This window comes from Trachurus japonicus, chromosome 11, assembly GCF_045865225.1.
Source record: "Trachurus japonicus isolate A0001 chromosome 11, Traja_1.0".
NCBI classification, from domain to species: Eukaryota; Metazoa; Chordata; class Actinopteri; order Carangiformes; family Carangidae; genus Trachurus; species Trachurus japonicus.
Window position 1 is genome coordinate 14,604,426 of NC_140917.1, and position 27,037 is coordinate 14,631,462.

The following is a 27,037-nucleotide window of genomic DNA, read 5'->3' on the forward strand; positions in this document are numbered from 1 at the left end:
ATGTTGAACTATGCCTTTAAGGCCTCTATACAAAAACCAAAACGGTGTGAAACTGTGATGAATATGTCAAATACCAGTCAGATGCTTTTCAATATGTTTACATGACTGTGTTGTAATGCACAGTCTGACTGTGTACAGGGGGGCTGGGTGGGGTTGTTAACCATCTTAGGCCCATTAAAGCACATACACCTCCTATTTACTGCTGTTTTCTCCTTAAACTATAGTATCAGCACTTTCTAAATACCAGTCTGTGTGTCAATCACTTGGATCGATACACCAGCGTTACAAGTTGGGAAGGATTTGTAGCAGTCTTACTGTTTCTCTGTGGCCCAGTGCCACTTTCTTTCTGCGTGTTAATTGATTGATTCACATCCAGAATGTTTGTGAGTGACGTCCAGAGTCGCTTCATTCAGTTTAACGTCCATATCGGCTCCCGTGGGCGCTGTCACAGCCAATCAGAGTGGCTGATTCAGAGGCTCGGCCTGCCGCCTCAGCTCTGTACATTTACATTTAGTCATTTGGCAGAAGCTTTTATCCAACATGAGTCACAAGTGAAGGACATCAGTGAGCTGCAGTGCTACATCTATTTAATAAGTGCAATGAAATTACGTAAAGGAAGTGCATAGCAAGGGCTTTTTAATCTCGGTATTTTGGAAAGGAGATTCTCTGTGTTTACCCAAGGTAAACAAGAACAGGAGTGTTTCATTGTGAGCTTAGAGTGAGGAGAAGTTGGTCTGAGTTTATCGTGTTGACAGAAAACACAAGGACATATTTAGAGCATCAGAGGCTTTGGAGCAGATTTTTCCAGCAGCAGGCGAAAAGCAACCCATAAACACTTCTCCAGATAACGAGCAAACTCATTAACTGATGCAGACAGAAACTTTTAAACACCTTTTTATGAGCTATGGTGTAAGACGATTAAAGTGATTGACATATATAATTATCTGAGGTTGTTCTGATTCTGAATATGTAAAACTTTTACATGGTTTTTTTAGTAAAAGCGCAAAGGCACAAAACACACACACACAACAAAAAGTCTTTATCATGGGCCTAAGAGGGTTAATGCATTGTGTTAATCTGCAGGTGGAAGGAAAGTAAGAATGTGGGTTGGGCTGTAGCACCTTTTGTATTAGTCCATCCAACCGGGGGGTTGACTAAGAGAGTAGGGACTCTCTCCACAGAATAAGACCGTGGCCACGCCCAACCAGGGCGTGTGGGACATGAGAGGGAAGCAGTTCTACGCCGGCATCGAGATCAAGGTGTGGGCCGTGGCCTGTTTCGCCCCACAGAAACAGTGTCGAGAAGACCTGCTCAAGTGAGTCACGCCGTCCCGTTGTGTTGTTGAGACTCGTCTCTCAGCCTTATTTTGCACCGTGCCGTGACATTTTTATTAGAGTTCAGTCACTTAAAACACACTTACACACCTTGTTGCGGGAAGGCAGGGATTGTTGGGATTTGTGGTCCATAGTGAAACATCTGGGCAGCTGCTGGATGCATTACAGTGGAATTTGTTGTAGTCACATTATATTTATTATCATAAGGATGACATCTATAATTTACCGCATTTTTTGTTGTTATTTGCTTTGCACCTCAGCAAATGTTAATTTAACAAGAAAAGAAAAATCTCTCAATTTTGAAATAAGTTAGTCAATGAAAGTTTGAGTTCACTAACTTGATTTGTTAAAGCAGAAGTAAGCGATCCGTCGTTTTGGCTAACTTCCTGTCAGCCGATGGAGTTAGCAGTCCCCGCCCTCGTCCCTACGTCGCCACATTCACGCGCATCCCTTGGCTGCACACACAGAGAGGACCGCCCCTTTATGCCGTTCTCTCTCCTCATTGGATAAAGGTTGTAGGATACAAGGAAAGTTTTCTCCTCGGCTTACAGCAGAGCAGAGTGACTGACAGACCCGTGTTTCAGACCAAACACTCTATGTAAGTGATTGCTGTCGGAAGATATAACTATTTAAGACTTATATTGACACAAACATTCCGCTTACTTCTGCTTTAAGATAGAGAAGCACGTGACCTTTTCTCTATTAAAATATCTGCCTGTGGCTTTATTATTTTTGGGCCAAGACCAAAGTCACACTTTAATTGATAATATTTCTATATAACTCTCCATCATCCATCCTGTAAATACAATGATCCTTGCACATATTTAATGAATCTGCACATCCCTCTGTTTATTTGAATATTTTTCCTGGTGCTTATTGAGCTGACAGATTTCTGATCAGTTTTTAATGCTTTTCACCAGGAGCTTCACCGACCAGCTGCGAAAGATCTCCAAGGACGCTGGGATGCCCATCCAAGGCCAGCCGTGCTTCTGTAAATACGCCCAAGGAGCCGACAGCGTGGAGCCCATGTTCAAACACCTCAAAATGTCGTATGTAGGGCTGCAGCTGATCGTGGTCATTCTGCCCGGAAAAACACCCGTTTATGGTAAGAAACGGAAACTGAAGAAGATCTCGTACGTACGTTGGATCAGCAGGTTTTGTGTTCTCTGTTATATTGATCTCGGCCGTCTCCGTCTTCAATCCCACAGCCGAGGTGAAGCGGGTGGGCGACACTCTCCTCGGCATGGCCACCCAGTGTGTGCAGGTGAAGAACGTAGTGAAGACGTCCCCCCAGACCCTCTCCAACCTCTGCCTCAAGATCAACGCCAAGCTGGGCGGCATCAACAACGTCCTGGTGCCTCATCAGAGGTCAGCGTGGGTTTAGTGGTTTCCCCCTTGTGCAGACGGGAGTCAGGAATGCTGGAGATAACTTAGATGCTTTGTTGATATACAGGTGCATCTCGATAAATTTGAAAAGTTTATTCATGTCAGTAATTAAATTCAAAAAGTGAAACTAATACATTATATAGATCCATGACACACATAATGAAACATTTCATGTCTTTATTTTTTAAATTTCTTTTAATTGTAAAGATTAAGGCTTCACATTTAATGAAGACATTAAAATTCAGTGGCTCAAGAAAATTGAATATTACAAAAGACCAATTAAAAAAGCATTTTTAATATGGAAATGTTGTCCTTCTGAAAGAGTATGTCCAGCTATATGCACTCAATACTTGGTTGGGGCTATTTGATTACTGGAACTGGACTTTTCCATGATATTGTCATTTATTGAGATGCACCTGTAAATAGATCCCTGGAAATCACGTGGTGTGGAGTGATATCTGAGCCAAAAGTCTGAATCTGCATAATATTCATATAAATTTAGCAGTTCTTGGCATTTACTCAAGTCTGCAGCTTCTGTTCTGAGAATCTGGGAGTAAATATTCCCCGCCTTTTAATTTTGTAGAATCATAATTTGATCTTTTTTGTTCCTGACACAAGTTTTTCTCTCTCCGTGCTCGCTCTCGGCGCAGGCCCTCTGTGTTCCAGCAGCCCGTCATCTTCCTTGGTGCCGACGTGACACATCCTCCGGCCGGCGACGGGAAGAAGCCGTCCATCGCGGCGGTCGTCGGCAGCATGGACGGCCACCCCAGCAGATACTGTGCGACGGTGCGGGTCCAGACGTCTCGACAAGACATGTCCCAGGTAACTTTTTAATTAGTGAAAGTTTGCAGAGGCAATTAATTAACTCAAGTGATTGGCAGAACATTGGCTGGGATCTCATGTAGTAATAAAGCTCTGAGCTCCGGGATCTGTCATATTTGTCTTATGAAAGTAATGAAATCTCTTGGGTTTTAGACTCTTGGCCAAAAAAGACATATGGATTTCTATACTGTTAATAATCTTATAAGTTACTGCTCACTGCTGTCACATTTAGACTAATTATCAGTGGATATAATTAAAGCAGATATCAGTGGCACGGCCGTTTCGGCTAATGCTGTGTTCAAGGCAGGCTTTTGAAACCGTAAGTTACAGCTTCAAGTCACAACTACGACTTGGTAGCGTTCCAGGTAACCCGTAGCTCGTGTTTTTACCGTCCTGTTGTCTGTGAAAGTTCCCTATAACGGCCACTCGTAACTTCCGACCCGTGAACTCGTACCAGATCGAACTGGTATGACTTCACAGGAAGGAAAAACACAAAGTACGAGTTTCCTTGAACGCACCATGAGTTAGCAGCCCCCGCCCTTGTCAGGCATCAATTGGTCCTCGTGCTACGTCACCACATTGACGCGCATCCCTTGGCTGCACACACAGCCCTTCATGCCGTTCTCTCCCCTCATTGGATAACACTTGTATCCCACAAGGAAAATTTTCTCCTCGGGTTACAGCAGAGCAGAGTGACGGAGAGACTCGTGTTTAGGCTGAAATACTTCATGTAAGTGATAGCTGACGGAAAATAGGACTATTTAGGACTTATATTAACAAAAACATTCCACTGATATCTGCTTTAAGTTAGGCTTTTAAAAACTGAAAATATTTAATCTCATAAGTGTCTAATCACAATTAATGGCAGATTTTGCATTTGTTAAAGATGAACATTAAAGAGGAACTATGCAAGTCCGGTCGCTTTTCCACTGTGTTGCTAACCCTCTTCCTGGCCATGTGCATTTGTTTACACAATTACCCCAAAGCTGTTTAATTAAGGTAAAAATGAAGCATAGTTAAGCTACAAATCCTGCATAGTTCCTCTTTAAAGTGATATTTCTGAAGTGTTTGATCATGGAGCAACATGCTGCTATATGCAAATGTAACTTTATCAAACATGAACTACAAACAATGACAAGGCCAATATTTGTCCAAAGGCTTCACTGCATTTGGCATTAAAACAATATGCTCCAATAATATCATGACGGCTCCATGTGAGTGGAAACTGTTAGAGGAGACGGTTTGGTTTGAGACATGACCACCAACTGATTATACAAGACAAAGGTCAATGTAACAGATTGTGTGTTTACCACATTTTAAAAAGGAAATTGCGATAACTTTTGAAAGCTCTGAAGTAGGCTTGTTGTTTTAGTTGTTTTGTTTTTTCTCTCACGTTTCCCTGGAGTCTGAGTCTAACCCGCATCGTCTACAGGAGCAGCTCTTCAGCCAGGAGGTCATCCAAGACCTGACCAACATGGTGCGGGAGCTGCTCATCCAGTTCTACAAGTCCACACGCTTCAAGCCCACACGCATCATTTACTACCGCGGCGGCGTGTCAGAGGGACAGATGAAACAGGTGAGAGATCGGCTGCTGTGTTTACACTCCTGTGGCTCGCTCTGTGTAGGATATGTTTCAAGCGCATGTATTGTGTACTTCTGTGTACTTTCAGGTGGCGTGGCCTGAGCTGATCGCCATCCGTAAGGCGTGTATCAGTCTGGAGGAGGATTACAGGCCGGGCATCACCTACATTGTGGTGCAGAAACGTCACCACACTCGTCTCTTCTGCTCCGACAAAGCTGAGCGGGTCAGTGGGAGCGCTTTTGTTTTATCACCATTTTCCTACTGCTCTTGTTTTTTTTTTTTGTATTAACCGTTGTTGTCTCCCACTGATCGCCCGCTTCCAGGTCGGGAAGAGTGGAAACGTCCCGGCTGGCACCACAGTGGACAGCACCATCACACACCCGTCCGAGTTCGACTTCTACCTGTGCAGCCACGCTGGGATTCAGGTGAGAGATTCAAGCTTCACACGCTGAATTAAGTGTCTCAGCTACAGTGGCATGAAAAAGTTTGGGCAGCACATTCTTTTGCAGGGTGTTGCTTTCCCTTTTTCATCTTAAAAAAATAAACTGATATTGCTTCAAATATTGCCTTCACACCTTTTGAAGAAAAAAACATCTTCCACTTGCTTTAACTGTTCACATGAACAGAAGTTTTGACCAGGGTGCCCAAACGTTTTCATGCCACTGTACATAAGAATTCACATGCAACTTTGAATTGTTTCAAAGCTGGAGAACTGGAGAAAGCTGGAAATGTTTTGCATAATCACCTGAGGCTGGACAATTAATCGAATTTTAGTCATGATTCTAATTTTGGATCCCAATGATCTGAAATGTATAAAATGGAAAAACTTTTTTATTTTTTTTATTTTGTCTTTTTCCTAGACTATTGGGATTTTAGTGTGATTATGTTCATTTTGTCTTCTTTTCCAGTTAGAGTTTTTTTATTACTTCTTTTTAACAGACATGGGATTTTATTCTGAAAGACCGTCTTTCTGCCCACATGTGTCAGTTAATTCACAAAAGCAAATGTAGTGACTCATTGTTGGCTAGTTAGTTAGTCAGCTCCACTGGCCTGTAGTTGCTGGTTCATTAGACGTAATCGTCAAAGTAATCGTGATTTCAATATTGACCAAAATAATTGTGATAATGACTTTGCCATGATCATATTTACCCTCAATAAAAAACAATGTTTGAAGCCCATCATTTCAGTGGAGTGTGGTCACTGCTGTAATGATGCGTAATGACAAAAAACATCTTCTCTGACTCATCTGATTATTTAGCTGTTATCTAAGGTGAAACACGACACACATCCTTTCACTCCTACTACTCTCACTGAAGAGTCTGATCTGAACACTCGTGCAGTGATTGGTCGGTCGGTCAAATCGTCTCTTGTGTTGCACTTCATCGCATGACTTTTTTTTCCCCGTGCTCCGTCCCTTCCTCAGGGAACCAGTCGTCCCTCCCACTACCACGTCCTGTGGGATGACAACTGTTTCACGGCCGATGAACTGCAGCTCCTCACCTACCAGCTGTGCCACACCTACGTCCGCTGCACTCGCTCCGTCTCCATCCCAGCGCCGGCCTACTACGCCAGGCTGGTGGCTTTCAGAGCCCGCTACCACCTGGTGGACAAAGACCACGACAGGTGAGGAACTAAAGTCTATTCCAGTGATGAGACTTCTCTGCCGTGTGACAGTATTTGAAAGGCTGAGATTGTTGTGAACGGATAATGTGTTTAAAAATATTCAAGACCGCAGTTACAGTTCAGAAGGATGAAGTGTGAACAGACTTTTCTCAGCTTTTTAAACACAAGTCTCTGTCAGGAGCTTCCTGCACTTGACAAATGTTGTGACTTCAAAGTGAAGCTCCACTTTTACTTTCAGGAATAACTGATATATTTTGGTTATTTCAATCCATTTATTAGATTTAATGTTGTTTTTAGCATAACACAAACAATTGTAGCAGCCACTGGGTTCCTGTGCATGTAGGTCTAAAATAAACATTTAAAATCCTTTAGATAAAGAGAGTTAGAAAAACAGATTTGAATGTGTGCAGGAAAAAAAACAATGAGTTAAGGAGGACATTATGTGATCAGGAACCTCTGCACAGGAGAGTTGTATTTCTTTGTTTGTGTGTATTTTGCATGTAATCTGTGTTTCTGCTGAGCACGATGAGCTTTTAACACGTGATATTATCTTGTATAATGAATACGGAGTAAACAGGAGATAAAGCCTCTCTGTTCTGACAAACACTTGTGATTCTCCAGAGTCAAGACAATTTAAACTAACCACACCTCTTACAACTCGATTAATTCGTTAATGTCCTGTATTTCTCTGACGTGTTGTTGTTGTTCCTGATGGAGCGGTGGAGTAAACTCTTGTCTCTCTCTGTGTCTCAGCGCTGAAGGCAGCCACGTGTCGGGCCAGAGTAACGGCCGGGACCCCCAGGCTTTGGCCAAGGCCGTTCAGATCCACTATGACACCCAGCACACCATGTACTTCGCCTGAGCTAGCGAGAAACGTCAGCCAGTCCATCCGCGGATTCCCCCCTCCCCTCCCTCCCCCCTTTCTTTTTCTTTTCCTGTCCTTTTTTATCTTTATTTTTTTGCCAGTCTCTCTCTTCTTCTCCCATTTCTCTCTCTCTCTCCTTGTAGTCTGTCTCTTTCTCTTCATTACTCACTCTACAATTTTTTTTTTCTGAATCTGCACCAAAGCAGCTCTTGGACAGGAGAAACCCGCTGCGTCTCTGACCTCCAGCGGTTTCTTTTTTTAACGGAACAATCTCCAACCAGCGTTCCCAGTCGAGCTGCCTTTCTAACCAGCAATCCAGCACTGCGGAGCCCGACGGGCTTCACAGAGCACAAAAGGAGGAAAAATAACAAAAAAAAAAAACCAACGAAAAAACAAAAACAAACCACACACACATATATATACTATAAGTTGAGCCATTATTTTTTTAGTTTGTTTTTGTTTTTTCTATTTGAATGTCTGCACTCTTGTGTTTTGTAAGATACACTGAGCAGAGGGAGTGGATGGGCACAGTGTGTGTGTCAGCGCAGCTCTTCAGCTCTCCCAGCTAAGCAGGACTCTTATCTACTTTTACCTCAAAGCCCCTTTGGGCAAAAATCTGTCACAAGGTCTTGGGTTTATTGGGTAGTGGGGAGGGAACTCTACATGAAAAGAGATGGAGGGGAGTCGACCTTTTGAGAATGATATATATATTTTTTCCTTTTTATGAGCGTGTGTTTTAACTTTTTCTCCTTTACAGTCTTTTACAAGCGAGGTGACCAGGGTGTCCATGCCCATTATTACTTTCCTCCCATTTTAACAAAGAATACACAAGTCTGTTTGTGTGCGTGCGGGTGCATGCGTTTGTGTGTGTGTATGTGTGCGCATCTCTGTATATACATGTACTGCTGTATGAGTGTGTTTGTGTGTGTGTGTGTGCACGCGTTTCATGGCAGGCCACTGAATTGTAAAGGGAAATCAAGGAGATAACTGCTGTAAATGCCTCAGATTTGTTTTTATATTCACACATACAGTACAAATAAGCATATATTTACATCTATAGAGCAACTTTGAGACATATGACGTAAACGGGGCCTCGTGCAGGCCGGTGGTGGGGTATCTGTAGCAGGGCCGGGGTCACTTACTAAATGAAATTGAATTGAAACGTCTGCTGGGATTCGCACCTGCAGGAGCTGCATCTGCTCCGTCCGTGCCTCAAAAACAACATCGTTTAAAAAAAATAAAAATAGAAAGAAAATCCCAGGAAATATGAAGCAGCTTCATCCGTTTCAGGTAGTGAGTGTCGCCGGGTCTGATGTGTAGCAGTAGTAACTGGTCTGGCCTGTGACTGGCTCAGCATTGGGACCTGTTGAACGGCTGAAGGCATTAAACACAATACGGTCTTATCAGCCTCTGTGTGGAAAAAGCGGGATCTTATTTTTTTTTCCTTGGACCTGATTATCTGAAAGATTATATTCTGATGACGACGATGATGATGACACTGCTGGACGTTGCTTTTTTTTTGTTTGTTTGATTGTTTGTTTTTCTTTTTTGAGTTTTCGTAGATTCAAAAGGCCGGAAACCATCATAGTTTTTTTTTTTGTTTTTTTTGTTTGAGGTCTCCTTTGCTAATACTGGCCAACTCATTGCACTGACCCGGGACGCTAGGCAAGCAACAGAGGGCACTCTCAATCTCTCTTACCTTTATGCATTTATACATATGAATCAACAAAGCAGATTTGTAAAAGTTTAATATAAGATGTTTTGTGGTTATCTTAAAAAAAAAAACTGTTGTTTAGAATTAGTAGTTTACCATTGATGTTGTTGTTGTTATCGTTGTTGTCAATGTTGTTACTATTGTGATGAAATTTTAAGGATGGCAGCAAAAGCCACTTCTATAGTTACTAGTGCGACTTCAGGAATTAGACTTTGGTTGTTTGAGCTGCAGGTTGAAGGAGTTCGAGCTTTTGGGTTGGAAACCTCGTTTTTTGGTTTTTCTGTAGCGTTCTGGTTAACGGTGAGAAGAAGATGGACGAGTTCACGCTTCCTCTGTCGGTTCAGATGCGTGTCGAGGCCGGAGACAGATTTGACGGTGGTTGTGTAGCACTCCAACTGGTTTTTTTTTGTCCCTCAGCTGATATCGGCTGCTTTTGATCAGAGAGTTGGAGACAATCAGGGATTGTTAATCGGGGACTGAACCGAGATTATGGGGTTTGTCGAAAAAAGCAGTTTGCGATAGGCAATGAGTTGAATTTTTAGACTTTTTAAAAAAAAAACGCTTTCTATTACTCTGTGTGTATTTGAAGTATACCCATCTTAAAGTCTCTACTATTTAACGCTATTTGTTTCCTATTTTTATGCATTTTTAACACTGGATTAAATTGACAATAAGCAGAAGCACTGCCCGAGGACCCCTGTAAACACAGCAGACTGTCACCACAGGGCAAAGAAGGTGGTGGCGGTGGAACAAGTGGCGCCCCCTGGTGTTTGTGGTCGGGGTTAAAGAAGCAAGGATAAAGAGGGGTTATTGGTTTTTTGTGTTTTTTGGAGAAACAGTCGGCGTGCACGCCTCATCAGGGGGGGGCAGCTCAGCGAAAACGCTTTTGTAATAAACCACCCGTAAAGCAGCAGGTTTACTATGAATGAGTTTGAGCACCTGCCTGTTGGAGGCGTGGGCGCTGACGTCGGCCCAGAGCGGAGGCAGCAGAGGGAGGAGGGGGGTGGGGGTGGGGGTGGGAGTTAGGGGGTGGGGGGAGGGGGTGTCCATGGCATTGCATGCAATAAGTTTCACTGTTCAAAGTTGGCAGATCTGTTTCTCTTAACATGCACTAGTTTCACCAGGCCAAGCTGTGGTTGACAACTCATGTGGCATCTCTTGACAGCAAATGATTTGATGTTTTTTAATATAATCAATATTCGATCATTGAGCTTCCGATCAATGATCAGTCCCTGTTTGTAACGGCAAGCAATACGAACCCAGCTCTAGTTTCAAATGTGGAAAAACAAAGCTATAATTCTACTCATTGTGGTCGTTGGTCTACTCTCACTATTGTGTCTCTGTACTTTTTTGATTTTCTTTTTTTTCTTTTTCTTTTTTTTTGTTTTTAATTTCTTTGTTTATTTCATTTGCTTGTATCAATCAGTGGGAATGTGCATTTGGTGGAATAGTTATGTAGGCTTTAGACAATTTTCTTTTCAAGTAACAAAATTTAGACTTTGCTCGCCTGCATGCCAGAGTATTGTCCTTTTTAAAAAAGAAAAAAAAAGAAAAAAATCTTTTTGAAATCATATTTATTATGAGAAAGAAAAAAATATAAATGCTTTTTTTTTTTTTTCTTTTTGGGTAAACGTTTATCAGCTTGGTGGGACTGTTTTAGGCTAGCAATATTTGTCCAGTCTCTCTAAGATGTATTTTAAAGATTCCTACACAAATGTCAGTAATTTGGGAGGTACAAGCTGTTTTCTGAGGCGAGCGTGGGGGGGAGGGGGCGGCTCTTTGCGTCGTGTCCAAATCCAAACGAGGTACTTTCTTCACACCTGGACCCGTCAAAGACCAACCCCCCCTCCTCCCCTCTCTTCCTCCATCGCCAGGTTGCCGTAACGAGCATCCATTTTTTTGTCTCCTGGTTCCTGGTTTGTACCTGTGGCCACACCTTTTTGACAAAGGGGGGGATGGGCGGTTTGGGGAGTGGGTGGGGGCTCTCCTGTCTCCATGGCAACTCTGCCGACCCCTCGCAAATGCACTTCCTCTTTGTGAAGGGGTCTCCGTGGCAACAGTGGAGCAGGATTTACCTCTTTTTAACCTTTTTAAAAAAAAAAAAACAACACACACACGAACATCCACGGTTGTTTCTGTGCCCCGATAGAAAGAGAGCATGAATTATTTTTTAAATTCCTCTCACTTTGATATATTGTTATATCTTAACAGATTTGTAATTTGACATTGTGTATTGTGTATTTTTATTTTATTTTTCTCCCTCTTTTCGGTTCCTTTGTTTCGGGGGTTTGTTACAGCTCTGCTCTTGTTCCTTTTTGATTTGTTTTTTTTTTTTTTTTTTCTGCTCGTCTCTTTTGAAGCTGTGTGTGATCGTCTCTATAGCAACAGAACCTAGAATCGGAACACTCCTGCTCTGTGAATGGAACGTTCCGATCCTGTGAATGAACGGAATCCTTTCTGACCAGGTGTGAGAGGGGGGCGGGGCGTGTTCTAGCTCCACCCCCACCCTCACCATCAACCAGCAAAGGACTGTTCGCTCACTGTAATTTGCTACTATGAGACATGTTCAAATCTTGTTTTGTTTTTTTTTGTTTTGTTTTTTCTTTTTAGCCTGCAGGGAATTCTTGTGTTAATGTGCAAAGTAATAAATTGGTATTTTATGCCTATAACACAGTGTTTGTCTATTCTCGTCATTATTCATAAACCGTGTGTGATTGGACGTCCTCTATGGAGCCAGTTGACCAATTAACACCAAAGCCTGTGTTTGTGTTTTGTCACTAGATGGCATTCTTTACCTTCTTTACCGAGGCTATTGGATACAATGATGATTGAGAACAGTAAAACATTAATGATGGTAGGCTTGACGTGATCACAGCACCTTAATGATGACTTATTTTCACAAGTTATTTCTCCTATTGTGTTAAAACAATGTGTTCATCCACCACACCTCAGGTGCAGGTGTAGGAAAATCCATAACACCTCCACACTAGATTCACACTGACCAAAAAAAAGTTTACGTATGTGTGTAATAAATATTAAAAATATTAAATTACCAGAAGCCAAACTCATTTTCCCTCTAACTTCAGGGACAATGCTGGTGTTGTAGCTGTGAGGACAAAGCTTCTCTGCCTGACACCTGCAGGTAAAATAGTTCACGCCGTCAGCAGCTACCAGCTCCAGGACAAAAACACTGAATAACACCAGATGTTGAATGAGAAATTCTGTATTTGTGTAAAATGTTATAAAGAAAAAAACCCACACACCTCATTCACAACCTTACATGTTGATAAAACTAATTGCTACATGGAAAATCTAAACTGTTGCAGTGCTTATAAGGCTGAAAGGCATTTTACTACTTTCCTGTATTGGACTCACACACACACTTTACCATCCATTCACACAGGAAAACAAACCATCACTGGTATGTGTCGCCTTCCTCTGCCTCCCCTTTTGTGTATCCATCTCCTCTCTCCCGTTTCCTGTGTCCCGTTGCCGGTTGTCATGACCACCGTTACCAAGGAGAGCGGAGGCTACAGAAGAAAGGGGGGAAACCTGAACCACAGATCTTGATGCCATGATATTTAATTCATCGGCTCAGTGTGATGCAGATTGAGCGGGAGCGCTAACCCTTCCTGGGTAAAGGGGGAAATGCCTTAATCGGGAGACAAAGAGCTGCTGTCACGTCCTCCTGTTACACTTAGTCTATTTCTCCTCCTCCGGTTGTTTATTTAACATATTGATAATTAACTTCAATAAATCACTTCATTTATATTTCAGCTTGTTCGTGTTCATTTTGTTGATAACACAGAGGTTTGGTTGTTTTGTTTTCACCTGTCACCTGTGTTTCTCTTGTGGCTTTTCAGCTTTTTCAGCCTCATTGTTAAAGGGGCTGTGTGTGTGAGCCCACTTTGTACAACAGTTTCTCTGTCAGACTCCAAAAAAAAAGCAAACTGAAAGCTCATCTTTGTAAAAAGCCCCTTTAAAAAAAAATAACACCAGTTTTTGTAGCGTAGAGCGACACAAACCTGCGTAATCCCCATTGTAGAGGCCTCCCCCATGTTGTCTTTGTGCTGAAGGATCCACCTACAGACACCGCTCCATCCATCCCTCCCTCCTTTTGTTGTCTCACCCTCTTTTGCCCTCTCCCTCGCTCCCTCCCCCTTTCATCACTGGGTGTCTGTATTTTCTATCCTAGGGGGTTCAGTGTGTGGCGTTTGCAGGGCTTTTTTTTTTTGACTGTCACCAGCAGTGGGACTTGGAAGATGAACTGATGCTCTATTTAACCCAGAAGTCTCAGTATCCGGCCCTGATTTGATATTAATGCTCTTGTTGGAACCGGATTGACCCATTTGGGCTGCGTAGATGCCAGAGGAAGCGGTCGCAGGAGGAGGGGGGAGGGTGAAGCCAAGCCGAGCAGCTGAAGCCTGGAAGTGAAGTGGCCTCGTCCAGGAACCAGGAGCGTTTATTATCAACAAGAGAGACACTTCAGCTGGAAAACAGCAGCCACAAGCGTCTGGTGAGGTTTGTTTTCCCTTGGAGAAGTGCTTTTTTTATTATTATTATTACAAATCTGCTCAAAAAAGTGACTGGAAGAACTTCTGTTGACCTACTCCTCTGCAGCTCGGTGGATATTTGTTTTGTTTCTTTCATTCCTTGAGGACAAAACACAGGATTTCTGTGAACGAAGAGGTAAAAAAAAAAAGCTGCACGCATTTTTATTCGGTGTAATCAAGCATCACTATTGTGACCCTCGCTGTGACAGGATACACTCATAGCAGCATCGGTAGCCTTGAATCCAGGTATCAGGTTCTATCAGCCTGATCCATCTCTGGTAAGGCTACACCGAACCAGCAGTGACACTGAAACACACCGCAGCTCAACAATCGACCTCCTGGGTTTGAACCACGGTCGAAGGCGAAGAACCACAACACCGCATCCACGTAAGACAAGAGAACCGGCCTGGCTGAGATCCATTTCATCCACACTGGCCTGGACGGTGAAGCCCCGATTGATCCTGCCACAGGTGGCTGCACAGCTATCGGCTCCTCAATAATGCATTGACTCGGGCTCTCGAGTGAAAAGGAAAAGGGGGAAAGTGTGTGAGCCTCTGATGCTGTGAGCAGGTGGATGACAGTCAGAGAGAAAGCAGGCGATTACATCTGGATAACCCAGTGACCTCGTGGAGGCGGAAACAGAGCAGATGTTGAGGAGAAGAAGAAAAATGGCTGCTGACAAGTTGACACTGGGTCGAGGACCTTGAAAAGCTCGTAGAGACAGACCAGTGGAGCACAGCAGTGGACTTTAAAGACCAAACGAAGGACAAGTACAATAGGATCTCGCCAAAAAGACAACCGTAGCAGTCCAAGAGTGAGATTAAAGACTTGTTTTTGTCGCCATGGTGAACACTGGTATGCAGCTGATCAGCTTCACCTGCGCCGTGACCGGCTGGATCATGGCCATCGCCGTCACGGCCCTGCCTCAGTGGAAGGTGTCGGCCTTCATCGGCAGCAACATCCTGACCTCGGAGATCAAGTGGGAGGGCATCTGGATGAACTGTATTTACCAGACCACCGGCCACATGCAGTGCAAGACCTACGACTCCATGCTGGCTCTGCCGCCCGACATCCAGGCCGCCCGCGCCCTCATGTGTCTGGCCATCTTCATGGGCTGGCTCTCCTGCACCGTGTCCTGCTGCGGCATGAAGTGCACCACCTGCGCGGGGGACGACCGCCGGGCCAAGGCCGGCATCGCCCTCTCAGGCGGGGTTCTGTTCATCCTCACGGGCCTGTGCGTCCTGATCCCCATCTCCTGGACCGCCAACACCGTGGTCCAGGATTTCTACAACCCCAACGTGCCGCTGATGCACAAACGAGAGCTGGGTCAGGCCATTTATCTGGGCTGGGCCGCTGCCGTTATTCTCATGATCAGCGGGGCGGTGCTGAGCAGCACCTGCCCGCTCATGGAGAGGGGCGGCAGATACCGCAGGGGTTACATCGGCCGGAGCTTCGCTAATTCACCCACCACAGCGCCAGACCCCCCGAAACCGATCACCACCAACAGTCTACCGCTGAAGGAGTACGTATAGGAGGAGGAGGATGCTGTTAAAAAAACTTTGCAACTCTGCTTCTACAAATTGAAATATATATTTATTACACACACATTCAACCTCAGTTCTTTTCTTCGTTTGTACATCTCTTTATAACTTTGTGAAACTTGTCTTCAGTATTTAAAAAGATTCATGTTTCAAGTTTGACTTTTACTCCACTGTGATTTACAGTAGTGCCTGAAGAAAGCCCGTCGCCTTCACTGACTAACCAACAACATTCATTTAGCAGTCTGAGTGTTAAGACGGCTTTTATGATGGCGCCTTGTATTGTGAAGATTGCAGTGATTTTCTTTGACAATGTCAGTACCTCCTGATTTCACACATAAAGCCTTGACTGAGTTTGTATATATCTAGATTGTGAAATAAAAGAAGTTTGGTAAAGTGTGCTTCACCAACTACTGTATGTTTGACCTTTGTTTCTCTTTGTCATAACTGGATCGTCCTAAAAAACAGATTCCATCACAATACAATGATTTTCACTGTATATTAACATGATGATGTGAAATGATTTCACATGGTCTTTTTGTAGATTGAGGTAGTCCTCATTTTTATCTTGTTTTAGATATTCACATATAGTCTGTTGATACTTTCCATCCAAGCTCAGTTCTGGAGACAATTAAAAAAATCGAGTCTTGATCTCAGCATCAAGTGCATCCAACCAATTCAAACCCATATTACAGTCAGTTCAGTTTTTGTGATGGTAGTTCAGTTTTTCTCCTCCTGGTCTCAGTTCCACTTTGAACTCTCTTCATTCTGCCTCCATGAAGAAGGAGACTTTGTAAAGTGTGTCTGAAAGAAGACAGAGAAGTTTTAAATTCACCTTCTATTTATTTAGATTTTGCCAAGCATTGATCTCTGGCTGAACGATATGTTCGATAAAGTGACCTTAGATCATTATCAAAATATGGTTTATGCATGTTGTCTCTAAAACCAAATCCCCTTAGCACTCTTTATGTAAAGTAGATGATTTCTAGGTTAGAGAGGTAAAGATGTAACAGTGTGGACTGATTGAAATGATCTCTAAAGATATCACCTAATACTATAATTTATCTTATGAAAATGAATATATATATTATTTACCTAGCGCTTCACAAAACAATACTGTAAAAGAACAAACTGAAGTAATCAACATCATACAGGATTTCTTTTTGCTTTGTTTTGTTTTTACCTGTGATACAGTCCTCAGCACTGGGAGACTCCAAGGATTTCCATCTCTTGGGAGCAGATACTAAGAGGGAGAGGTTGTCTGCTCTCAGAGTCTGAAGCAGAATTTTCCTCTGTAGAAATCTAAGCTCACGAATTGAGGAAAAAAAAAAAAAAAGACACCGGGCACATCACAAACTCAAACCAACACAGACATCAAATATAAAGGATACTGTCGCCGATAGTGACGCTCAGCATCCTGCAGCCACTCCAGCATGTCAGCGATTGATGGGGTGGCGGCTGAGCGCTCGGTTACAGTGAGAATATCCAGACTGTCTGTGTTCTGCTCGTACAGCTGCATGGCTGCATACACCTGGTTACTGACGGCATCTCTGGCAGACTGGAGAGAAGCCCTGAGGGAAAGATGGAGAGAGGGATGCAGGGCATGAATAGTGGGAGTACATGAATAGTATAAATCCCTCACGCCTACAGTATAGTTTTTTAAAAACGCTTTATTGTTCAGCTGGTATCATGCAGCTCACGTGGAGCAAATTCCTTTATACCACTGGTGTCTGATTGTCTCATGCCAGTGGATCAGTAGTGACATCAATTATAACAGTGATATAAGAGTGAAAGAGACAAGTTTCAATCACTGGGGGTCAGTAAAGACACATAGCTTACATTACATTCATACAGGCTGATCTGGTTCTACATGGCTGCTGTCAGTCTGCACCATGGATGTATCCTATATTATCTTGCTGCTACATGACATTACAGTTTTCACATATGTTGCATTAAGCAAAGATGTTACTTACATCTTCTCGTTGAGTTTGCCCAGTACGGTATCTGTGGCTTGTTGGAGTTTGAAACGCAGCTTGTCCTCCAGGTCAGGAAAGGCTTTGAGTGGCGTGTTTGCGATGTTGACGTTGGACAACGCTGTGGTCTGCTCTGCTAAATTACCCAGTGACTCCATCAGAGGGCTGCACTCGTCCAACGCAGCCTTCCATACTTTCTGATTGGTTTCCAAACTCTTGAAGCTTTTTCTCAGCGCTTGATGGAGTGATGCCACGGCAGGTTTGGACATTTCCGTTGCCGATTTTACAAAAAAAAAAAGGAAACGAAAACTACACGTGTACCATAAATTATTCCTTACATTTAAAATTTAATTGAATGGTAAATAGCTTCGTCTATATGAGTTCTACATCAGTTTATAGTGTGACCGTATCTCTACTGGAACCAAAGATTCTCTATTTACCATTCATAAACCGTCTTTGCTGGAACATCACATTTCCACCATGTTGCTTGAGCACCACTTCCGGTCCACTAATGTAAACACTGACGCTAAGTGCTGTGATTGGTCAGAATCTGTTTTACCGTGACGTGTCAAAAACATGCGTCCCCATTGGCTGATTCGGGACGTTGGCTCCTCCCCGCGCGGAGATTTGAAAACGACTTTTGTGAAGAAGAAGGACGAGTCGAGAGTCCGAGAGGAAAAAAAACACAACCAGGTAACGATTTTTTGTTGAATATAAAGATCACAACTATAACAAATGCGTTGTTAAAGTGTTTTATTAACAGTTTGTGCGTATAAATAAAACGATAAAATAAAGTAAGTCGGGCTATTTGCGGGAGAAGCTCGGGATGTGGCTAACGAGTTAGCACTAACCGTTAGCTCGCTAACGTTGCGTTAGCTTCATTACCAGCCGCATGTCGACAGTTTGTTTTTAAAGAGACATTAATGTAACCTGGTGATATTTGTCTTTTTACTTTGTCAAGTGTGAGTCTGCTAAACCCTTTTTTCGCTGTCTATCCATGCAGACATGGCTCCCAGGAAGAGGACAACCAGACAACGGAAAAACAACCCGAAGTCGGCCAAGCTAGAAGCTTTCCTGGAGGATTTCGACAGCGAGGGTGAATATAACGTTATGTTTTTTTTTTTACCATCGTGATCGTGGGTGTTGAATTACTGGGTAACTAATCACCCATATCCCGTGTTGTAAGCTGTTTTCTTGTCTGTATAATATAAGTTATATTTCACGTCTGACCGTCCGGGGTGAGGGATCCCTCCTCTGTTGCTCCTCGGGGTTTTCTTGGGAGTTTTTCCTCAGTCGATGCGAGGGTCTAAGGACAGAGGATGTTGTCATCATGCTGTGTAAATCCCTTTGAGACAAAGTGTTAATAAAAACGGGCTATACACATAAGACTGCCTTGCCTTGTCTAATATCGATGCATTATGATGTATGGATTATTGTAGTTTGTCAGTGTATCTGACCTATCTGTCTACTGCTCTGAGAGAGGATACAAAAAGTATCGAGGATTTTTCCCCCTTGAAATTAGTTTAAAAGAAGCAGGGGTTATTGTTTATGCTATTCTTATTCTATCAGATATTCGTTTTAAATAGGGAGGGGACAAGTGCAACTACAGTCTTTCACAGTGTCACCGTGTTTGTTGTTGTTGTTTTTCCTGTTTTTATAGTGTGTTTTTTGAAGTTGATTGGTTTTTAACCTGCTGTAACTACTGGTGATTTCCTGTCATCTCCCAATCTCATTTCACAATAGCACCTATGACCCCTCCTAAAAACAAGGGAAACCCTGTTAGGCTATCCTGTCAGTGTAGAGCTTATCTGGATATTACCCAGTTTAATCGCTAACACTGTATTATTACTTTGTTTTTACAGTGAAAACCAGAGTTGGGCAGCTGAAAGAAAAGATCAACCAGCTGCTGAAAGATGTGGACAACAGCTACAACATGGCTCTGATCAAGCTCCCCAAGGCTGTCAGGCTGATGCCCTGGTTAGAGCATTGCAGTAAGTTGATACTGACCCTCTGAAACCCACACCTCCCTGATTCTGCCAATGATTGTTGTAGGACTCAAGCCAGTTACGCCTCAGGGACATCTTTGGCATTTATCGTGTTTTTTTAGGTTAAGACACATGACTGCAGCTCTTCTTTCTCTCATAGCCCAAATGTGATCTGAGTGAGTTTCATAAATTCTATCTAAAGTAAGGCTGAACAATTTGGCCAAGTGGGATTACCAAACCACAGGAGCTGCAGTTTTCCATTTTTGTGATAAAGGTAAAAACTTGCCACAAGTTTGTGCATTTTCAGCACTTTGTAGTGTGTTGTCAACTTGTCACTGTTGTGTTGCCATTGAGACACCCAGGTCATAGACAACAAATCATATTCTCAAGACGAAAAGGAACATGTTTGTTTGGTACAAGACCCAACCAAAATAACATTAGTTCTTTATTCTTTAAGGGAAAATTAAGCAAAAACGAACACTCACACTAAAATCACAATAACTGCCCCATATGATGTCTTTTGTATATCTAAAGTATTTAAAATCCTGAATTTCACTTTCCTCAATTAAAGTTCAAAGTCTTAAATGTCCTTTTTAGTCTGCCTGGGGAGTTACTAAGTCAAAAGTAGATCTGAAATGAATTATTTACTATTTTATAAATTCACATCCATATTCATTTTAGATATTTGCATAATATCAGGACTTATTGTTTTCATTGATGTCTTTCAGACTTTGACAGGTATGACTATGAACTAGTTATTAAATGGCATTCATCATGGTGGTAAAACGTTCTTCTGTTCCCTGTTTATCTTATTAATCAGTGGAGTGGTAGGAGGGTGTATTACAACCTCCTGTGCTTTAAAGACCACAGTGGCTGATATTCCTGCCAAGCCACAGTCATTACCACCTACTCCTGGCAAAAAAAACAAAAATCCTGTGCGGCAGAACAGAAAACTTACAAATGGCCCCTTTTAGTCATCATTAAATGAAAAGCATCCGTCTCTCCCTCTGTAGAGTCTGAGAAGCCAAAGTCACCGGCGGTGGATGATGCAAAGGTGAGTCAATGAACTTTGTATTTCATTCTATGCCAAATGAGTCACAGTGTCACAATTTCAGATTGTCTTTGGCTTGTGTGGGTGCACCATGTGCTGTGTTAAAGCCTCATTTAGTTTCTGATTTGTGTCTATTAACAGAGAGAGGAGGAAGCTGCTATTGTTGAGAGCGTTGTGGCTGAGGACCACGCCGTCCTTATGAAAGCAGTCAAGAAACGTATGTTGAAAGTAATTTTAGTTCTAAAAACCCAAGTACTACTAATGCTGCTAATTTGTCCAGATTGGACAATTAACCAATTCTAAAAATCATTTCATTTCATTCTGCCTTCAACCTGCAGCGTCAAAGAAAAAAGGAGCCAAATCCAGCTCAGAGGATGAAAACACCCCGAGCACCACAAGAAAGGTAGTGGATCATTTTCATTCAGTCCCTGTGAGAAAACAAAAACACAGCTGAATGTAACAGAGCCTCGTTGATCATAAATGTGTGAAATGTCATTCACTTGCAGCCTCTTTATGTTATGTAAATACTCGTTCTTAATTCAGGGGAAAACTACAAGAAAGCCTCCAACTACATCGAAAAGAGCAAAGGCGCTGTCAGTCAGCAAGCAGAACACCTCCATCAGACGGTTTGACACTTTTCTGTATTTATTTGCTTTTTTTTAAAACTCCTCTCTGAGGTGAAGCGGCTCAGTCATGTGAAACTAACACGTCTGTCTGTCTGGATTCAGGTCGACCAGGAAGCCTTTGGTGACGCCTGCCAGGAGCATGCTGGATTCTTCTCTGATGATGGGACCCACTCCCCTCATTACCCCACGCTTTGACCCCAGGTGAAGCATCTACACTACAACAGTTTATATTTACTAGTTCTTAGTACTTATTTAATACTGAGGTAATGTGTTCTGTTGTTTTCACAGAACCCGATGGGAAAGTTAAACACCCAAACAGCTGTATTAAAATCTAGGTTGATCTTTAAAGCTATAGCTCCGTTAATAGATCTGCAAATGGATCCAAGCGTCTTTATGATTTTTATATATACATGAAAATGGGCACTAGAGACTTGTCCTAGTTCAATCTCTGTTAAGCTGCTGCTCTCCTGGAGCTTGTGTTTCCCCCTCAAATATCAAAAACATAACCCACGGTGAAGGATTTCTGTTTCTCACCGCGGCCCCTCTTCCCCTCAGGCTCCCCAAGACCCCTGCTGTGAGAGTTCCCCGCCACAAAGAGAGGGTCTACAGCATCTCAGTCAACGGCTCTCCCATCGCAGCAGGAGACGAGGACATCGTCATCAACGTGCCCATCGGCAACGGAGAGGTGAGTAACTGTGGATCCTGCAGGACAATGTTACAAGTAGTAAATGTATGTGAGACAGAATACAAAACAGTTAACTTTGCATTTAACTCTGAATTATGATTGCAAGATCTGTCTGTGGAGACGTGACTGAATTTCAATGTTTTGTGATGTTATGTCAATCAGAGCATCCAGCTGTTGGCCAGTCAGATGGACTCGGTGGACCTGTCACTGCTGGATGACACCGCCCTGAGAAGCATTCGGCAGCTGCAGGTACTGTTGATAGAGTATTGATCACTTCTGTAGGACATCTCTGTAGAGTCAAAGTGAAGTAGGAGGAGTTGATTTGCATTTCACATCTATGTCTTTTTTCTTTCTTTTACAGAATCGTCTCACAACACTGTGTGGAAAAACACAGTGACCCACCTGTCTACTGCTCTGAGAGGATACAACACATACTATATGTTTTTTTTTTGTTGTTTTTTTCTGGAAATTAGTTTAGAAGAAGCAGGGGTTGTCTTTTATACTTCTATTTAACATCAGATATTCTTTTTACATGGAGAGAGAACAAGTGCAACTGCAGTCTTTCACGGTGTTTGTTGCCTTAATGTTGGGTTTTTTTCTCCTGTTTTTATAGTGTGTTTTTGAAAGTTGATCTGCTTTTAACCTGCTGGAACTACTGGTGTTTTCCTGTCACCTCCCACCCTCATTTCATAATAGCACCTATGACCCCTCCTTAAAACAAGGGAAAACCCTGTTGGGCTAAAATCCTGGAGGAATTTAGGTCTGTCTTATTTTAGTGCTGTTCAAGTCTTCCGTCCCTTTTGGCCAGTCGGACTTGTAACAGCCAAGATTTTAATTCATCCTCTGGAAATCTTTTAAGGTTTTTTCAAACTGATCGATTTCTTCTTCCTCTTCTTCTACTTTACAAATATGATTTACTGTATATTCTTTGATTCTTTTGTAAATACACTCTCTTTTTTTTATGTTGCATTTTGTTTCTGTTGAGCTCAAAGATCCTCCACGTTTTTATGAATCATCTTGCATTCGCATTATTTGTGCAAATGCTCACTTCATGTACATACCTTTATCTTAATGTCTGATAAAGCATTTTGACAACACCTCGACATCTGAGTGATCAGTTTTTGTTTTGGGGCGTTACAACCTGTTGGTTCAATAAGGGCGTGGGTGAGTCACTCTAAAAAAAAGTTGGTTATTATTGTATGACAGCCCAAGCTTCACCAAGCTGTATTTGTGCATTGTGACCACTAGGTGGCAGCATTTCACTACAGGAAGTTTAGTTCAGTCACTGCTGCTAAGTATTAGTTTACAAGAAAATCATTCAGGCCAAGAATCAAAGATGAGACCATTGCAAATGGAGAAAAACACCTCATCTACATGGAGTTGTGCTAGAATATTGTAATGTACTGCCTGTGATTGAGTTCTAATTGTATGATCCAGAAAGTTAGAGCAGTCCCACTTTTCTCCCGTGTGTGTCATTTTGCTCTATAGGTGACCAAACTCTGGCTTTTTGCTTATGTCAGAACTTCCTCTTGTCCTTTCACGACTTTGTTTACACAGAGGGACATTAGCGAGCCACGTGACGCAGCTGTTGGCAGGAAGTGGCAGCAGCCTCTTTCCCCCCTCTCCTCTCCTCTCCTCTCCTATCCTGGCACGGGAACCTGCTCTCTGACCTTCGGGGACATCATAACGCTGCCAATTAGAAGCTTGTTAAGCTTCGTTAGGTCTGATGAGCTCGTTAGGGGTTTCCACCTGGGATGGAGAGCCGGGTCAGGCCGGGGCTTCACCTTGGGCCCAGACAGACAAGCGCCGCTCTTTGCAGCTCCCGCCGGATCCTCATCATGCATCATATGCTACCAAGCCACAGCGATGGGAACTCTGTGCCCCCAGCTGAAACTGGGCCTGGTATACCTTCCATCTGCATCCATCTTCAGTGCTTCATCATCCGCTGTCTTCTTGCTGTGCAAACTGTGTTGCATAGGTATAAAACCAAACTCCTCTTCCCTACAAACGACAGATGTTGTGGTCAGTGGTGCGTGCGGTTCAGCTCCCTCGTTAGCAGAGCACCGAGCCCTCGCACACCTGCTCTACATATCAGAGAATTTTCCTAGTTTTCAGCTCTGAATGGATTGCATCCGATTTTTTTTATTCTCTAGGTGGGTGGAAAATTGCCATTTTGCACGGATGGCTTGGTTTTCAGTAAGCACGCAGGCAGTGGCGCAGTGACAGGTGCGGTATGGATGGGGCGGATTTTGAGGTCACAGAGCAACACTGCTACATAAATCATCCGCTGAGATGTTGAGGATGAGGGACTGGAGCCTGAGATAGTGGGAGGGAGACACAGCACAGAGATGCTTTGTCACTCACCAGACCAACTCTATATCAATGTTATTGTGTGCACCTTTAGCTATATACTTTCTTTGCACTGTTATTTTGCATTGGTCCTGGATGCTCCATGCCAGTGGTGTCAAAGTCATTTTAGTTTAGGGGCCACAAACAGCACAATTTGATCTCAAGTTGGCCGGATCAGTAAAAGAATAGCATGATAACCTATAAATAAAATGAACTTTGAATGTTCCCCCTTGTTTTAGTACATTATTAAAAGAATAGTTCACCAAAAAATGAAATTCAGATTGTCCATCAAAATTCTTATATGAGAGTCAATAGCGCCTGACACAAAAACCTTGTAATATTCCTCCATACTGCTCGTCCGCTGCAATCCAAGTGTCCTGAAGGGATACTATAGTCCAGAGTTTACTCGAAACAACGTCACTCAGGACATTTTTATAAACAGTCTTGTATTGAATTTGCCTGGGGCGCGCTCTCACGTTCTCGAAGCTCGAATGTGAGAGGTTTTTGTGTAGTTTTATGGACCTTTTTTGACTCTCATATAAGGATTTCGTTGGATTACGAAGCCTCCTCCCGGGTCTCCAGATGCACTTTGAGGAATAAAAAACTACTCTGGAGTATTCATCAGCATGAGGGTGAGTCAATAATGACTGAATTAAAATTTTTTGGTGAACAATTCCTTTAAAATGTTTATTGTTATGAACTATCCTTTTACAAAACATATTATGAACACCTGAAATGTCTTGATAAAACTAGGTGCAATCAACCTGAGGGCTGTTTGACACCCCTGCTCTATGCTATGATGAGCTCACCGCCAAATTTCAGACAACTAGCTGGTGCATCACATTTTGACAGATACTCTAAAACACAGGCTCAATGTTTTCTGCGCATGTAACCAGCCAATTGTTGGTTAAATGTGATTATTTGGCAGTAATATATAATTTTCATAATAATAATTTCAGCATGCCAAACAAATCAATCAATGCTCCCAGTTGCCTCAGGGGCTCCATGAATGATTTCTTTGTCTGTCCTTTGTTCCCCATCCCATCTCCGAGCCCCTCACCCCACCTCAGCCAACCTCACCTCACCCTCCTTCGCATTCTCTCGCTCTCTCATTTTGTATTCCCAAAATTTTTGTTATCATTAACACATGTGTCTGACACGCGAATGTGGAGTATTCCTCAACAAAAGCCCCGTTCCCTCCCCGAACTGCTGGAGCCGTTGGTTAATTGAGCCCCCAGACCTGGGGAAACTGCCAAATTTCCTGCCAAGACGAATGAACCTGGCAGAGGCATGTTCTCCTAGCGAAATTAATTCTCTGGTGCGTCGAGGCCTCCTAAAAATCTCATCCGTCAAGTGCTCCGCTAATCGATTTATTCATGGGCCCACACCTCCGTCTGCCACTGTCTCTCACTCAATTCATACCGAGTCAGCCAGGGGTCGAGACTCATCTTTTGCTAAGTTGGTTTGTCAGCACAAACCCCCCGATCCCCCCACCCACCAAAAAAAGTGCCACTGAATGCTTTGTTCTGTCTGCGTGTGTGATGGAGAGCTACCAGGACGCAAAGTGATGGTAAAGAGAAGTAGCAGAGGGGAGGAGAGGGTAAGTGGGACTGAACTGCCCCTCCCATACATGATGCATTCTGGGCATGTGTTCATCTGGTGGCCAGCAGGGTCCTGATGGCATTTTGATGGGCAGCCCCTCTGTCGCTCAGACACCCCTGACGATGGGTGGGGTGGAGAGGAACATCTGCTGCTGACAAAAAAAAAAAAGGAAAAAAAATTCCTATGGAAAATAGGCCCTGAAAATAACGGGCAGCTCCGAGGAGAGGCAGGAGGTTAATGCCATTTGCTGATTGCACAGAGACAAACTTTTGCTCGAGAAGCTCCCCGTCAGCTCTGAATTGACATGATGATGAGTATCGGTCTACACGTCTTAAATGTCCTGGATCCAGGTGTGTTGGAGGTTGGATTCAACCTTAAGTGTGATTCAAGAAACATAACCATGAAAAGACTTGAACTTTGACCAGAACAGATGAGGATCTCCTCACAGGAAAATCAAATGGCCTGAAAGAAAAAGCTACCGTTTCTCTAGAAAGCAGCTGAAATGAGGTCAGATCTGTAGTTGACCTTAAGTTAAGAGCTAATAGCAGCTGCATGGTGGCCCTGAGGGCTCATACTGCAGCTTAAGAAAACACATTAGGAATGCACGATAACTATCAGTACAGGTAATTAATGGCCCAATATTGGCTGATAATTATCTGCATAATTATCGGCCAAAATAGACAGAAAAGTCAGATTGTTTTTGTTGTGATTGATGTCGGTTAAATTATTTGGTTAAGTCAGAGGCAGAGCTATGATTTATAATATAAATAATTTTTTACTCACAATGTCTTAGGCTTTCTTAACCTCAGGTGTGTAGCCTATACAAACTATTAAAAATGTTATCGGACATCACTATATCAGTTATGACAGCAGGAAGTTATCGGTAGGGGGAAAAAAGAGATATTGTGCATCCCTAATGCAAAGACACAAATTCAGAAGAAAACTTCATAAAACTCAACTTCAGCATGAGCTGCAAAACCTCACATGTCACATCACAATAAAAGTGTTTCTGGGGACACAAAAAAGTGACAGACCATTCTGAGGCACTAAAGTTCAATCCATGACATATTATTGCAGATATGTAAAGTTATCTTAGAATTAGTCGAAGTATTAGCCTTTTTTTGTCCCTGCAAGTTTGGATGAAGGTGTTTTCTGAATTTACAGAATTTGTCTTTGCGCATGCTTTCTTAAATTGCAGTATGTTGAGCTCACCATACTTCTGAAATGTCTGCTGGTGCTTTAAAGTAGAATGCCTGGTTTGAATGGACTCACTGAAAGTATTTGAAGAAGTTGGAGTAAAAGCTGAAAGCAGCTAAACTGTCATGACCGTGAAAAAGCTGCCATTGGCT

The 27,037-nt window shown here is 42.8% G+C and overlaps 4 protein-coding genes across 12 annotated transcripts in view; 3 read left to right on the plus strand and 1 right to left on the minus strand.

Annotated features, from left to right (window-relative positions):
* ago4 (argonaute RISC component 4) overlaps positions 1 to 11,995 on the plus strand; it is a 28,902-nt gene extending 16,907 nt beyond the window's left edge. For 2 of the 8 annotated variants that reach the window (XM_085791202.1, XM_085791205.1), the window contains exons 11-19: positions 1,167 to 1,315; positions 2,255 to 2,439; positions 2,543 to 2,702; positions 3,371 to 3,542; positions 4,948 to 5,118; positions 5,213 to 5,347; positions 5,448 to 5,549; positions 6,548 to 6,747; positions 7,501 to 11,995. In XM_085791202.1, coding sequence (XP_085647328.1) covers positions 1,167 to 1,315; positions 2,255 to 2,439; positions 2,543 to 2,702; positions 3,371 to 3,542; positions 4,948 to 5,118; positions 5,213 to 5,347; positions 5,448 to 5,549; positions 6,548 to 6,747; positions 7,501 to 7,609 — 1,383 coding nt within the window. In that variant the 3' untranslated portion in view covers positions 7,610 to 11,995. The remainder of the gene's footprint in view (positions 1 to 1,166; positions 1,316 to 2,254; positions 2,440 to 2,542; positions 2,703 to 3,370; positions 3,543 to 4,947; positions 5,119 to 5,212; positions 5,348 to 5,447; positions 5,550 to 6,547; positions 6,748 to 7,500) is intronic. The other 6 variants (XM_085791204.1, XM_085791208.1, XM_085791203.1 and 3 more) reach the window with 3 other exon arrangements.
* Positions 11,996 to 14,602: 2,607 nt separating this feature from the next.
* cldn35 (claudin 35) lies at positions 14,603 to 15,411 on the plus strand. Its single transcript, XM_085791195.1, has one exon. The coding sequence runs from the start codon at positions 14,722 to 14,724 to the stop codon at positions 15,409 to 15,411; it is 690 nt and encodes a 229-aa protein (XP_085647321.1). The 5' UTR covers positions 14,603 to 14,721.
* Positions 15,412 to 15,995: 584 nt separating this feature from the next.
* airim (AFG2 interacting ribosome maturation factor) lies at positions 15,996 to 17,871 on the minus strand. The gene is made up of 4 exons (XM_085791196.1): positions 17,391 to 17,871; positions 16,809 to 16,988; positions 16,601 to 16,719; positions 15,996 to 16,221 (listed from the first exon to the last, which is right to left on the minus strand). The coding sequence occupies exons 1-4, from the start codon at positions 17,657 to 17,659 to the stop codon at positions 16,181 to 16,183; spliced, it is 609 nt and encodes a 202-aa protein (XP_085647322.1). The 5' UTR covers positions 17,660 to 17,871; the 3' UTR covers positions 15,996 to 16,180.
* A 499-nt stretch (positions 17,872 to 18,370) lies between these two features.
* Positions 18,371 to 22,838, plus strand: cdca8 (cell division cycle associated 8). 2 transcript variants are annotated; one of them, XM_085791198.1, is made up of 10 exons: positions 18,371 to 18,486; positions 19,253 to 19,381; positions 20,389 to 20,429; positions 20,568 to 20,643; positions 20,765 to 20,829; positions 20,970 to 21,052; positions 21,155 to 21,253; positions 21,608 to 21,737; positions 21,900 to 21,986; positions 22,099 to 22,838. In XM_085791198.1, exons 1-10 carry the CDS (start codon positions 18,396 to 18,398, stop codon positions 22,132 to 22,134), a joined length of 837 nt encoding a protein of 278 aa, XP_085647324.1. In that variant the 5' UTR covers positions 18,371 to 18,395; the 3' UTR covers positions 22,135 to 22,838. The 2 variants fall into 2 exon arrangements, with proteins under 2 accessions (XP_085647324.1, XP_085647323.1); XM_085791197.1 differs by having other exon boundaries at positions 20,568 to 20,654; positions 20,773 to 20,829; positions 22,099 to 22,283.
* The last annotated feature ends 4,199 nt before the right edge of the window (positions 22,839 to 27,037 follow it).

Coding starts and splice junctions, on each gene's coding strand:
- cldn35 (XM_085791195.1), top strand. CDS start 14,722: ATGGTGAACACTGGTATGCAGCTGATCAGCTTCACCTGCGCCGTGACC.
- airim (XM_085791196.1), bottom strand. CDS start 17,659: ATGTCCAAACCTGCCGTGGCATCACTCCATCAAGCGCTGAGAAAAAGC. Junction 16,989..17,390: donor GGCAAACTCAACGAGAAGAT/GTAAGTAACATC, acceptor TCTTTCCCTCAG/GGCTTCTCTCCAGTCTGCCA. Junction 16,720..16,808: donor GAGCGTCACTATCGGCGACA/GTATCCTTTATA, acceptor TCGTGAGCTTAG/ATTTCTACAGAGGAAAATTC.
- cdca8 (XM_085791197.1), top strand. CDS start 18,396: ATGGCTCCCAGGAAGAGGACAACCAGACAACGGAAAAACAACCCGAAG. Junction 20,655..20,772: donor TCAAGAAACGTATGTTGAAA/GTAATTTTAGTT, acceptor GCAGCGTCAAAG/AAAAAAGGAGCCAAATCCAG. Junction 21,738..21,899: donor TGCCCATCGGCAACGGAGAG/GTGAGTAACTGT, acceptor TATGTCAATCAG/AGCATCCAGCTGTTGGCCAG.